The 12500-nt window shown below is 46.5% G+C and overlaps 1 protein-coding gene across 1 annotated transcript in view; it reads right to left on the bottom strand.

The window, feature by feature from the left end:
- ddr1 (discoidin domain receptor tyrosine kinase 1) overlaps positions 1–12500 on the bottom strand; it is a gene marked incomplete at its 3' end in the record, with an annotated part of 33888 nt that overhangs the window by 17618 nt on the left and 3770 nt on the right. Inside the window, exons 2-3 of the mRNA XM_084471066.1 lie at positions 3273–3433; positions 408–510 (exon numbers count right to left, since the gene is read on the bottom strand). Of these exons, the coding sequence (XP_084327192.1) occupies positions 408–510; positions 3273–3375 (206 nt within the window). The 5' untranslated portion in view covers positions 3376–3433. The remainder of the gene's footprint in view (positions 1–407; positions 511–3272; positions 3434–12500) is intronic.

The raw sequence follows: 12500 nt of genomic DNA, 5'->3' as shown, positions 1-12500 counted from the left end.
ACACACACACCCACACACACAGGCGTTGAAACAGACACACAAACGGCTGTGCATGTATGTGATGGATTGGTGCTGCGAGGGAGAGAGGAAAACCAGTAATATCATTAGCCTGTGCGCTCTGAATACAATGATGATGAATGATACACACACACACACACACACACACACACACACACACACACACACACACACTGTCTCCCCTTGCATCAAAACCTAATTGACATGAAACAAATCTCATTGGCGAGGTGCTAACAGACCAAACACAAGCAGCGTAGGGGGACACTAGCCAGAACCGTGCATACACACCCACAGATGCAGACCCGCACATGTATTTAAATGCACGCGAAAACACACACACATACACACACACACACACACACACACAGACACAAACACAGTGCACTGACCTTCCATGCTTGGCTTCGGTGGAGTCCGACCAGGAGCTGGAGGCGGTGATGTCAGAGTCAGGGATGGTGCCATCCTCCATCCCCAGAGCATAGCGACAAAAGCCTGGAGAGAGAGACATAGACAGATAGAGGGAGAGAGAGATGGAGAGACAGCGACAGAGACAGAGAGCGACAGAGAGACAGAGACGGACAGAGGGAGACAGAGATGAAGAGACAGCGACAGAGACAGAGAGAGACAGAGAGACAGAGACGGACAGAGGGAGACAGAGATGAAGAGACAGCGACAGAGACAGAGAGAGACAGAGAGACAGAGAGAGAGATGGAGAGACAGCGACAGAGACAGAGAGAGACAGAGACGGAGAGAGGGAGAGGGAGACGGAGAGAGGGAGAGAGAGATGGAGAGACAGTGACAGAGACAGAGAGAGACAGTGAGACAGAGACAGCAAGAGGGAGAGAGAGATGGAGAGACAGCAACAGGGACAGAGAGAGACAGTGAGACAGAGAGATAGAGAGAGAGAGAGAGAGAGGTGAGAGAGGGAGAGAGGGACAGACCGTGACAGAGACAGAGAGACAGACAGAGACCAAGAGAGAGACCGGATAGGGACGTTAACACATCAACTCTTAAGGGAACAGATGTCCTGTGAGAAACATAATATTTCCAGTCAATTGTCAGTGCCATTGGTCATGGAACATTACATTAAGTCATCTCCAGACCAAGTACACTTCCTGTCTGGTGAGGCTGAACCAGTGGTTCAAATGGACAGGGGATAAAAACAATTACCATTTCCATTAAGATTTACTGATTGCTGGCCAGACTTTATTTCCCATCTCATAGTGACCAGCGAGGATAATGAATCCATGCTCTTCTAACCAAACTCTAGACATTGACAAATGAAAGAAGCCCATGACCAGACTGACACATGATCAATTGTATTCCATGGGCAGGAACTCTTCCCAGCCAGACCCATCTCTGTGCAGTGCGGTGGAAAACACCGCTCTGAAGCTCCAGCGCGAGATACATGAACCGAGATGCCCTTAGGCCATTCCCCTGTTATCTATTGCACTTGTCTTTGGCCAGCTCGCTTTCAACTCTTTGTTCTCCCTCCTTCTCACGCAACAGACACCGGATTGAAGAGACAGAGCCGTCCTTGGGCACCCACCTACCACCCTCACCCCCACCTCCCACGCCCGCCTCCCTTGCCCCAGCCGACACCTTTCTCCAGGACTGCAGTGAGAAGAGGAGTAAAAGGAAGGGGGACAAAGACGAAGAGGAATACATGCAAGGCAGACGGTGGAAGACGGCGAGCTGTCAGCCAATCTACCCCCGTGACACCAACCCGGGCAGCAGGGCACTCTCCAATGATCCAGATAACACAATCTCTACACCGGCACCTCCAAACACCCCCAAATATAAGAACTCAATCTTCAGAAAAGGAAGGTGGGGGCAACTTCATCTGAGATAAGACGTAACGCAACTTCCTAACGCAACCTACCCCCCGCCCCACACAGACATACATACGCACACGTACGTGTGCGTATGTGTGTGTCTGTGTGGGGGGTACTAGGTTGCGTTAGGAAGTTGCGTGTGTGTATGTGTGCGTGTGTGTAGGGGGGTGGGGGCGAAGTTGTGTTAGGTCTTATCTGAGATTAAGTGCTGTGGACCTAGTGGCACGCTAGAGTCTGAGGAGGTCCAGTGTGGTGGGTGGCGTCAGGGGGGGGGGGGGAGTGTGTGGTGGTCTAGGCGTGATAAAAGGGAAAGGCTAATATGGTTACTGACAGGGGCAGTCTGATGGCTGGGTGGGGGTGGATGGGTGGGTAGGGGTCTCAGGATCTCAGTTGCTGTCAGTGAGTCAGAGGACCGGAATGTGTGGCTGGAGGACAAACCCTAAAACCCAAACACGAACACGCACGCACACACACACATACATGCACACACACGTATATACACACATATATACACACACACACACACACACACACACACACACAGTATACGCAGTACAGACACATACACACACACATATACGTGCACGCGCACACACACAAACACACACACAGGTACCCTTTTCATTACATCATCATTAAAACAATGATTAGCATCACACACATCTTCCGCCCCCCTCCCCCCAAAAGTTTCATTAGTTTACCTTCTGTGTTAAATCCCAATCACTGCAGCAAACTGACCTGTCTAAAACACACGTTTTATGTGTCTATGTTTGATTCATTTAATATTACACGTGAATTAAGGATCACATACACAAGTCGTTATGGGTGTCAGACCACGGGAGCAGACAAACAGTCAGGTCGGGTTACAGCCTCCACCACCACCACTACCCCACACCCCCCCGCCCCCCCTCCTCGTCCGCCACCTCCCCCAGGCCGGAACCTGGGGGGGGGGGGGGGGGCGGTTCTCCTGTTACAGAGGGCTGCTGCTAGCGGGCAGACGGGGTCAGGGACACGGGACAGCCTGGTGATAAGCAACACACTGATGCCTTATCGCCGTAGCGGGGCAGCGGGAATGGGGGAGGGACGGAACGAGGGAGGGAGGGAGGGAGGAACGGATGGATAGATCTAGGGGGAAGGGAGGGATTGATGGATGGATGGATGAATCTAGAAGGGGGGGGGGGGGGGGAGGAGGCATGGCTGAAGGGATGGATGGAAGGATGGACGGATGGATGGATGGATGGATGAATTGGTGGGTGGATGGATGGAAAGACAGATGCAAGACAAAAGGGAGGGAACTGGGGATGGGGGTATGATCGAACTTGAGTATTATAGATTGTGTATTGGTATGTTTTCCTTGGTGGAAAACCTTAGAGATTAAAGTCTGCTTCCTACCCTATGTGATGTTTGACCTCCTCTCACCTGGATTGAAGTGTTGATACTCTTCGTCGGAAGAGGACGCCAGCGTCAACACGACGGAGGCAAGCGCGACCCGCAACCACCACCCCTGGGCTGCAGTAGACATGGCGATGGTGGAAGACCTTGTTACCTGTCCGAAGACAAGCCGATGTCCACGGGCATACCTGTGGTGAAGAAGAAGAGGAGAGAGAGAAGTTTAGAGAAACAGGGCTGTGAACGGAAGCCATGGCTACCCTTAGGGTCTAGTCTGGTTGTGTATTCTTCATGGGGCAGCCAACAAAAACAACACCACCTGCAACCCACACACACACACACACACACACACACACACACACACACACACACACAATCACACACACACACACACACACACACACACACACACACACACAATCACACACACACAATCACACACACACACACACACAGCCTCGGGCAACGCAGTTCCCCAACCAAACTTCCCTGTCCATAAATCAACTCTCCCTGAAATCCTATTAGACCACAGCAGCATGTTCTTTGTTCAACACTTTAAACAGGCATGCCTTTTCCAATGAGTCAAATCCAAAAGACGAATACGATTAGGTCTCTGTGGTGTGTGATGCTCCGTCAAATGCTTAATGCGTTTTAAGGTAAGAAGACACACAGCCAGGTAACCGTGGGTGATAGGGTTAGCTCGTCATGTCTACGTCAAGGACTGCTTTTGTACTCGGGATGTCAAGCGTATGTCCTCCCGAATGCAGAGTGGAAAGGTTGAAGCTAATTTAGATTCCCCGCTTTTTGTTGGGATGATGAGTAAAAGCAATGCGCACACAAAGGGAGTAGGAGAGTGAACAGAATGAGTGTTGTTTTGGTACAATGCACCTGGCTTTGGGTTGCCTCATTATTCTAATTCGGCTCCTTTTCTTCTTCTTGGAGGTACTCTCCATGTGTTAGATGATGAGGTCATGACGCCTCGCCGAATCAGGTTTCAGATTCAGGCATCATTTGTTCAGAATTAAACCGTTTGTATTAAACAGAGGTTGACCAGGCTCATGCTAATGCAATCAACAAACCAGTCGATTAGCCCAAAAGCTATTCCTGCTACATGTTGTGTCTGTGTGGGAGAGTGGTAATGGAGGGCAAAGAGCTGGACAAAAGGCGCACACGATGACAACTGCCAGAAAAGAGGGAGGGGGAGAGAAGGCGAGAGGGAGGGAGAGGCGTGGGGAGTAATAGAGAGGGAGAAATTTGTCTGAGCTCCCCATAGACTCTCTCTCTCTGTTGCGTCTTCATCCCTGACCAGGCTGCTGTAGAGCAACAGCTGACCCACAGCTGTAGTGACACAGGAGTGGAGTGGGGGTGTGGTGGCATTAGTGGGAGACCTAGAGGAAATTCAGGAGAAGAGAAGATTTGAGAGAGAGAGAGAGAGAGAGAGAGAGAGAGAGAGAGAGAGAGAGAGAGAGAGAGAGAGAGAGAGAATGTGTGTTGGCTGGGGAGAGGGAACAGAGGCAATTTCAGGGATAGCCAGCCAGTGCAGCTGTCCTCACTGAGAGACAGGGTCTATATAACACACAGGTATGCTGCAAGTTTTCAAGACACAGTGAAACAGAGGGGGAGTGACATTGCCAAACCAAGAAGATTTGGTTTGGCAGGTAGGTAGGGTGGAAAGACAGAAAATTTAAATGACAAAACGTGAAGACATTAAAATGACTTATGTCCCCATAACACAAAACAATCCCAAGGTAATCTCCATGACAGCTGCTGTACCCTCCCTACATGTAAACAATGTAGGGAGGGTACATTTCTCAACAACGTAGCAGAATGGTTGTTTGCTATACATCAGCTGGTGATGGAAACTGAAACAGAGGAAACATTCGGAACACCGAAAGATAACAGGAACAAGACGAAGACGAAGGTCTCTGTGGCCGAAGGCCATCAAACATTGTTGTTAACAGAGAATCAAGTGGTGCTGAACAATGTGTGTGTGTGTGTGTGTGTGTGTGTGTGTGTGTGTGTGTGTGTGTGTTAGGGCTGCTCGATTATGGAAAAAAATCATAATCACGATTATATAGGTCAATATTGAAATCTCGATTATTCGAACGATTATTTTTGAGTTTGAAAACATGATGCATTTATTCATAATTACTCTCCAAAAAAAACACTTTGTAAATGAGAACTTTGAAATTTCCCCTTAAAAAAATACACAAAATGGTCAAATAGAAAATAAAGTCCAGATATGAGTCCAGCTGTTCTGCAATTTCTATTAAAAATATATTAGTTTGGTGATCGTTTCACTCTGAAATCGAAATCGCGATCAAAATTTGTGTGTGTGTGTGTGTGTGTGTGTGTGTGTGTGTGTGTGTGTGTGTGTGTGTCCTCCTCCAACAACCTGTCTGGAGTGATGTGCTCGCTGGGCCTAGCGGAAACACGACCAGAAGCCTGCTGCGTCTGAGTGTTTTGCACAACCGGCCACAGACGACAGTGAGGGACGCACAAGGACAAGATTATGTGGGAATCAGAGAGAGAGACAGAGTGACAAAGAGCGGAGGGGAGGGCAAGCCGGAGAGGATGAAACTTAAGAAGTTTGTCATCATTGCCTTGTCTCTTTTGCCAGACCCTCCGTAATTACATTGGCACGGTGAACCACTGGCAAGACATCCTTTGGCAGCGGCCCCCATATATCGAGACGACCATAATGTTGGCATCAACTCACTTTAAAATGTTAACATTTGTATTTCTTTCAATTTATTTTGAAGGCTGTACTCAGCCCTTGGACAGTATAAATTACAATTGGCTCCTCTGCAACATTGCTGTTACAGCACATTGTGTGACGTGTGAAGTTCTAACTAAGCCTGCCATCTAAAACAGACATGACTCAGAGAAGAGGGGAGAGGGTGAGGGTTCTCTTTGTGTTGAAGGACAGGGGTGAGAGAGTTGGCACTACTGTTCTCATTATTCCAGTCTAGTTATGCCTGAAGACTTCGGCTATCAAATGCAAAATGTTTAATTGCTCTCCTGAAAGGTTAGCAATAAAAATTCAGACAGGAAGTAGACCTTGACGGTTGACAGTCGAAGAGCAAATACTTCTGCGATGAGTATGCACGAGAAGCTAACGAGACAATGAGCAATGATGTGTAATGAGAAATCATGTGGAGCCAGCATTTGAAATTAAGCATAAAACACACAAAGCCAGTCACACTTTCAAGGATTAGATGGCTGGGCATCGTACAACTGGTCCACTCAGACGGTGATCTTCCACTGAAAGGCTGTGTGGTACACTGCTTCTTCAAAAGAGTTCGTCATCGATGTGGAATGGCATTGAGTTCACAATGACTGTAACTGATTACGACAAACCAAAGTGGTTTCGTGGCACTATTGCTGTGAATTTATTTCAGCTTCTTGAGAACGGTTGTAGTCCTCCTAATAAGGTATGCTGGAGTCTCACCTTGTATGAATAATTTTTTGATGCTTTAGACTTTTTACACTAGTAGATTGGACTACTTGCAATCCTTACACACTAACATAACTCTTCTTCAATATAAATCTGCATGAAGTTTATGTGCATAAAGTGGCTTAGAAAACTTGGCTTAGGTCTGAACTTTAAAAATGTACTGATTAGATATTTTCTGCGTTTCATGAGTGATATTATGATGGATGCCATGGATGATTGTAGCCCCGAGGGTTTTGTTAACCCCCAGCGTGGGGCAGGTGGAGGAAGAGGAGGAGGAGGGTGGGTGAGTCACTTAAGAGTCACTTAAAAAGAGCTAAAAAACTGAGGAGAAGACAGCGGCAATAGAGTAGCAGAAGTATAAGACATTAGGGAGCGATGACGAGCAGCAGGAGAAAGTTACTACATCGGGTGACGGATGTTTAAGGGGTTTTATAAAATTAACTGTTGATGGAGATGGATGGTTGTTGGAGGAGGAGGGCAGAGAGGAGGCGGGGTGGAGGGGTGGGGAGAGAGAGAGAAGGTGATTCCAGTAATAACTTGGCTATGCTGCGTGGAGTGACTCATAATAGGACAAACTACCCGCTCTCTGTGAGGAGACAAATGGAATCCACAAGCATTCATAATTGCCTGATCCACAAAGTGTCAAAATAATTAGCACGACGCAAACCCCTGCAAATTCTACCAAAGCTGGTTCACAGGCAAGTAGAAACCTACATTTACACGAAGCTCCTTGAATGGGGGCCAAAGTGGGCGAAATATGCTTATGACAATGCCAGGTTTAATACATGCTTGAACCAAATCCTGACTTGACAAATTGTCACGAGTGTCACATTCACCATTTTTCCTCTCAATTCCGAGTTTGCCCACAAACTTGAAAACAAAGTGTTGGATTTCCCCTGCTCCCGCCCACCACCGTCACCCACAGCATCAGCTGCAGCATTCTTCAGCATGCATGCGGGCCAGACTGAGACAAATGGTGAGTGATTAGCACAGGTTGGACCCCAGAGAATGAGGCGTGGGCCTCAAAGGAAGCCAAACACCGCGGAAACAATACACCGCTCACTCAAGCTTGTTTTGTCTGCTTATTGCTTTTCTTTATAGTTCCCCCATGTTGTGGTCAGATCGTCGTCCCGTAAATGCATCTCATCTATATAACGCACAACGTATATATTCATGTGTGTTTATTCATCAGTCTCGCTAGTATAATCCCTATATTGGACTATGAACTATTTTACAACACCAAAAAAGACAGGATAATCCAGAATAAACCAAGTCATTAGTCAATAGCAGACATATATAATTATATAATTATATAATCATACATATAATTATTTCAAATTCATTATTTCAAATTAATTATTTCAAATAACATTGGAAGATAAGGTCTTGCCTTTGGCAGAGCCATGCTGTTTATGCCAATGGCGTTATCTTCAGGGAGCATCCCAGTTTAGCCCCTATAGCCCTGTAGCACTTTCGCACACGTTTTGAGGAGTGTGTGAAAGTGAACGAGTGTCTTCAACATCATTCCCGCTCACTACTCACCCGACAGCGTGCGTTGGGAAAAACTGGTTTCGGCCCCCTGGGAACTGAGGCTCTTGCTGAACTCTCTCCTGTTCCCTGGCTTTCTTTGCATCGTCAAAAGATTATACGTGTCTGCACAGGTAGCAGGGAGAGGGCCTCGAGAGCTGGCTCCCCCTTTGCCACTCTCCCTTTCACTCACACTTTCTTTCCGTTAAACCGGTTTTTGGATGGACCGGGGCACCAGCTGCCGCTCCAGTGAGTTAAGTTAACGAGGTGGGTGTGTGACTGTGCACCGACGGTGAGCCTGAGAGAGCGGTCTGTGGCCTTTAAGGGAGTCGACGCTCTTGAGAGAATACACTGACCCAGAACTGTGAAACTAAAACTCTTTTTCCTTTTTCCCCCTGCAATATTCCGCCTGAAGCAGCGTTTCTCCGGACTAGCATTTGCATGCTAATGTGACAGAGAAGCAGTGGAATGTGCACACGTAGAGGATGCTTTTTTCTGTTGCCGTTGCTAGTTTGACGCCAGCAAGTGGCCTTCAGGGAGCAGTTTTAGAACGGCGATGTGACCATGAGGCTGCTGACGCCCAATTCCCTGAATTCAATTTGCACCCTCTCTCTCACACACACCGCCACATTAGAGAGTCTATCTACCACCACACCGGGGGGTAGGGGGGGGGACATGACAGCACAGTGCTAGTCTCACAATGGACAGAGAGAAAACGGTTTGTGCCACCTGAGAGAGACCCAGAGGGAGGGAGGGAGACGGCACACAAAAACAGCGAGAGGTCCCGTGATGGAAGAACAGAAAAAAGAGCTTGGCGGGTGGCGACTACTTTTCCATCCACTTGTTAGAGGTGGACGATAAAAAAAATAAAGAGTGTTAGATGACAAGGTCAGGAATGACTTAGCCAGTGCTCTTGAACCCGGAGAGAGGGGGAAAATTGGCAAAGTATGGAAAAAGGAAAAGAGAGAAAGAAAGGCAGAGATCCGGTCGAACCGGTCTGCGTTCGGTGGGACTCAGCATGTTGCGTTAGTGTGAGTAAAGCTTACTCATACCTCCTGCTCGTTTGTAATATATTATGAAAGCGGAAGAACAGAGAGTCTTCAGTTGTGAGACGATTTTTTTGTCAGACACATGCAGCAGACAAACAGAACACGCACACAAGACCCTTTTATGCAGAGATCCCGCAATACTGCCATAAAGACGATCCGTCATTATGTCGGAATTGCTTTTTTACACAGAGCCAAACAGAGCCAGCGTGAGGCCGGTTCTGTTTCTGATTAAAGACAGCATGCTGGGTTAGGGAACCAGAGGCGCCGTGTTTAACACAACAGGATCAGTCTAGTTTGAACAACAAACTTATAATACACGCCTTGCAGCGACATTGATTTCTTAACGATAATGGGGAGTGAACTTTGAGTGTTGGGATGCTTTTGCTAGCCGTGCACATTGATACAACTCTTATCTCTCTCATCAGGAATGACTGTAGAGAATGCTGCGGCTAAGGTTACCTGTCTTTTACATGCGCTTTGTGGCTTGACCAGCATTTGCATCTCGTGGGGCTACACACACCTGCATGTGTGTGTCACAGGTACTGCCGGAATACGTTGGTTGTGTTGCCCATAAACGTGGTAATATGCGTGTCAAAATAGTAATGTAATTTTATCACCGTTACTGAAATAAGACCCTCATTTAGAGAAATCAGGCGTTAAATGTCCTATGTCTCCCCAAAACACTACGTGAACGTTTCACCCTGCCTAAAATGCGTGTAATTGTCTTTTTGTGACGCTGAAGTGCCTTTTAGTATACTCTTCGACGCCATGAACAAGGGAAACCGGAGGCGAGGTGTATGTTTAGTGCTCTGTCTGGTATGAAAAACACGTTAACTACATGTTGTTTGCACGTTGACAATACACAGACAATGTGTAGGTAACGTAAAATATCATATTATTTCTTAACGGTTTGGCTTTCCATAGTCTGGGCAGCGGTTGTACGTGATGTCCGAGACACTTACAGTATAAGTGTTTGTATTGTAACGAGAGTTATGCTTCCCGGACAACTATAGTATAATGCTATGGTGTATGTGGATGTGTAGTGCTTAGGTTGAGCAGCAATCTTTTTTTTTTATGTCCGTGATGTTTGTTGTCAAGAGACAAAGATAATGACTTTGATACGATATCTGCCTAAATATCTCGATAGCGATACTGAAACAAATCCATTAAAAGAGAGAGAGAGCATAAGCCTCCTCTAAAGAGGTGTATTGAGTACTTTGTAGTCGGTATACTAAGGTGCACACCGTAGTGTGCAGGCTAATGGGTTTGAGCTTCATCACCATGAAGTGCCAGAACTACAGCTCACGTTATTAATGTTTGTTACTATGATAAAATGCTAAAATAGTAATAGATGTGCTGCTGTTTTGTGTTTGTTTTTTCATACATGAAGGTTGGTTTTTGACAATTAATTAATTAATAAGTACAGATTAACAACATTGTCTTCTGCAGACAATCTGTTTACCCGCAGGGACTTGTTTGGTTTATAGCAAGGAACCAGCGCAGTCATATCACCTTTGGATGGCAGGAGTACAGACTGAGCCTATGGGCGCTCTCTTTATAGGGTAACTAGCAGGCAGCCATGCTTCTCGTTCTCCCATTAAAGATAGTGTGCATATGAGTGAAAAATAAACAGCTGGCACGGCCACTATGCCTGCACTTTCGCACATCAACATAAATCACAGGAAATATGGCACAAAAAACTGGAGGGTACCGTGATACATATCCAGCTGCTAGTCTGTTTCTTCTTCTGAGATGTTTTAATCAAACCCCGGTGGTGGGATGCACACATAACACGTCATCAAAACGTGAGCCCTGCCCTGCCCCGCCATGCCGGTTAGGGTTAGGGGGCTGGACACACATGACACCCAGCTGAAGCCCGCTAGATTACGTGAGCCGCATAATGTTCTGAGCATTAAATGGTCAGGCTGTGAAACTTTATGCCAACACACACACACACACACACACACACACACACATCATTTAACTGGCAAACCAGTTAAATGATATGTCCCATGCAGGCATCCTAGGGCTAATATAGGCCTTCCCCACTAAAACCCTGCACCCCGGCCCACTCAACACTTCCGTCATGTCACTTCAACACAGACATCAGCAAGGAGTTATTTCCAGGCGCGTTTTGATGCGAAGTAGGGTTTTGTTTAAAATGTATTTTTACAGCAAGTTTCAGAGCTACAATTTGCCCCCCGGAGCAGAAAATCATTAATAGCGTCATGCTGTAGCACATGAGGAACTGTATGATCGCACACACCCGCTCCTTCCCCAGCCGTACAGAGAGGTGTGCATGAGCTGAAATACAGAGGGAGAATGGGGAGAAAGATATTAGTCAGAAAGAAACTCTGGCTTAAAGTTTTTAAGGGTTTATATCTTTCCAGAAAGTAGCTTTTTTGGGGGTATAAAGTTCCCTTGGTGTGTAGGATTGTGGTAAGACAGGAACAATAAGCTTAATAAAGTTTAAACTGCTTAATGAGACTAAACAGGCTTCAACCATTGTGCTGCGAGTTGGCCCAGCAGCATTACCGTAGATGATTACAGTAACACAACCCACAGAAATGTATTTAGAGAACATTCATCATTTGCATGTATTCATTACACAGTGGGGATTGTGTGTGTGTGTGTGTGTGTGGGTGGGTGTGTGTGTGTGTGTGTGTGTGTCGTAAAAAGTAAAGTAAAGTAAAAAGAAAAAGTCAAAAATTAGGTGATAAGGTGAGTACATTAAACATCTAGGTGTTGCTTCAAAGGGAAATTGATAGTCCAATGGCAAAAAAAGAATTCATGTTGGAGACAGATTGCTAGGGTGACTCATTACAACATCAAAGGTATATGTTAGGTGGGGGGGGTGGAGATAGCAGAGGAAAGGAGAGGAGGTTCTGGGGCTGGCCCTGGTAGAGGGAAGACTAGAGGTGAGGGTGGAGTGCCAGAGAGACATCCATTATGGCAGAAGCAATTAAACAGAGCAACACAATGCCTTGAAGCTAAATCCTACAGTTTAAAAAATAAAAAATAATTATAATTACATATTTCACTGAAGAACATGGAGGTCTATTGCGCCTCTAGCAATCAGTCGGACAGTCAGTTAACTGCATGCCTGTGACCAGGTACTTTGAAACAGTCCAGCAGTCCTGACCAGAGGATTAATTAATTTAAGGAACACAAAGGAGAAGAGTGAATTGCACCTTTAATGGGCTGCATTCCTTTCATAAGGATAGT

This window comes from Micromesistius poutassou, assembly GCF_964030765.1.
Source record: "Micromesistius poutassou genome assembly, chromosome: 8".
Lineage (NCBI taxonomy): Eukaryota > Metazoa > Chordata > Actinopteri > Gadiformes > Gadidae > Micromesistius > Micromesistius poutassou.
The sequence above is the reverse complement of the archived record's forward strand: the minus strand, read 5'-3'. Positions and strand labels throughout refer to the sequence as shown.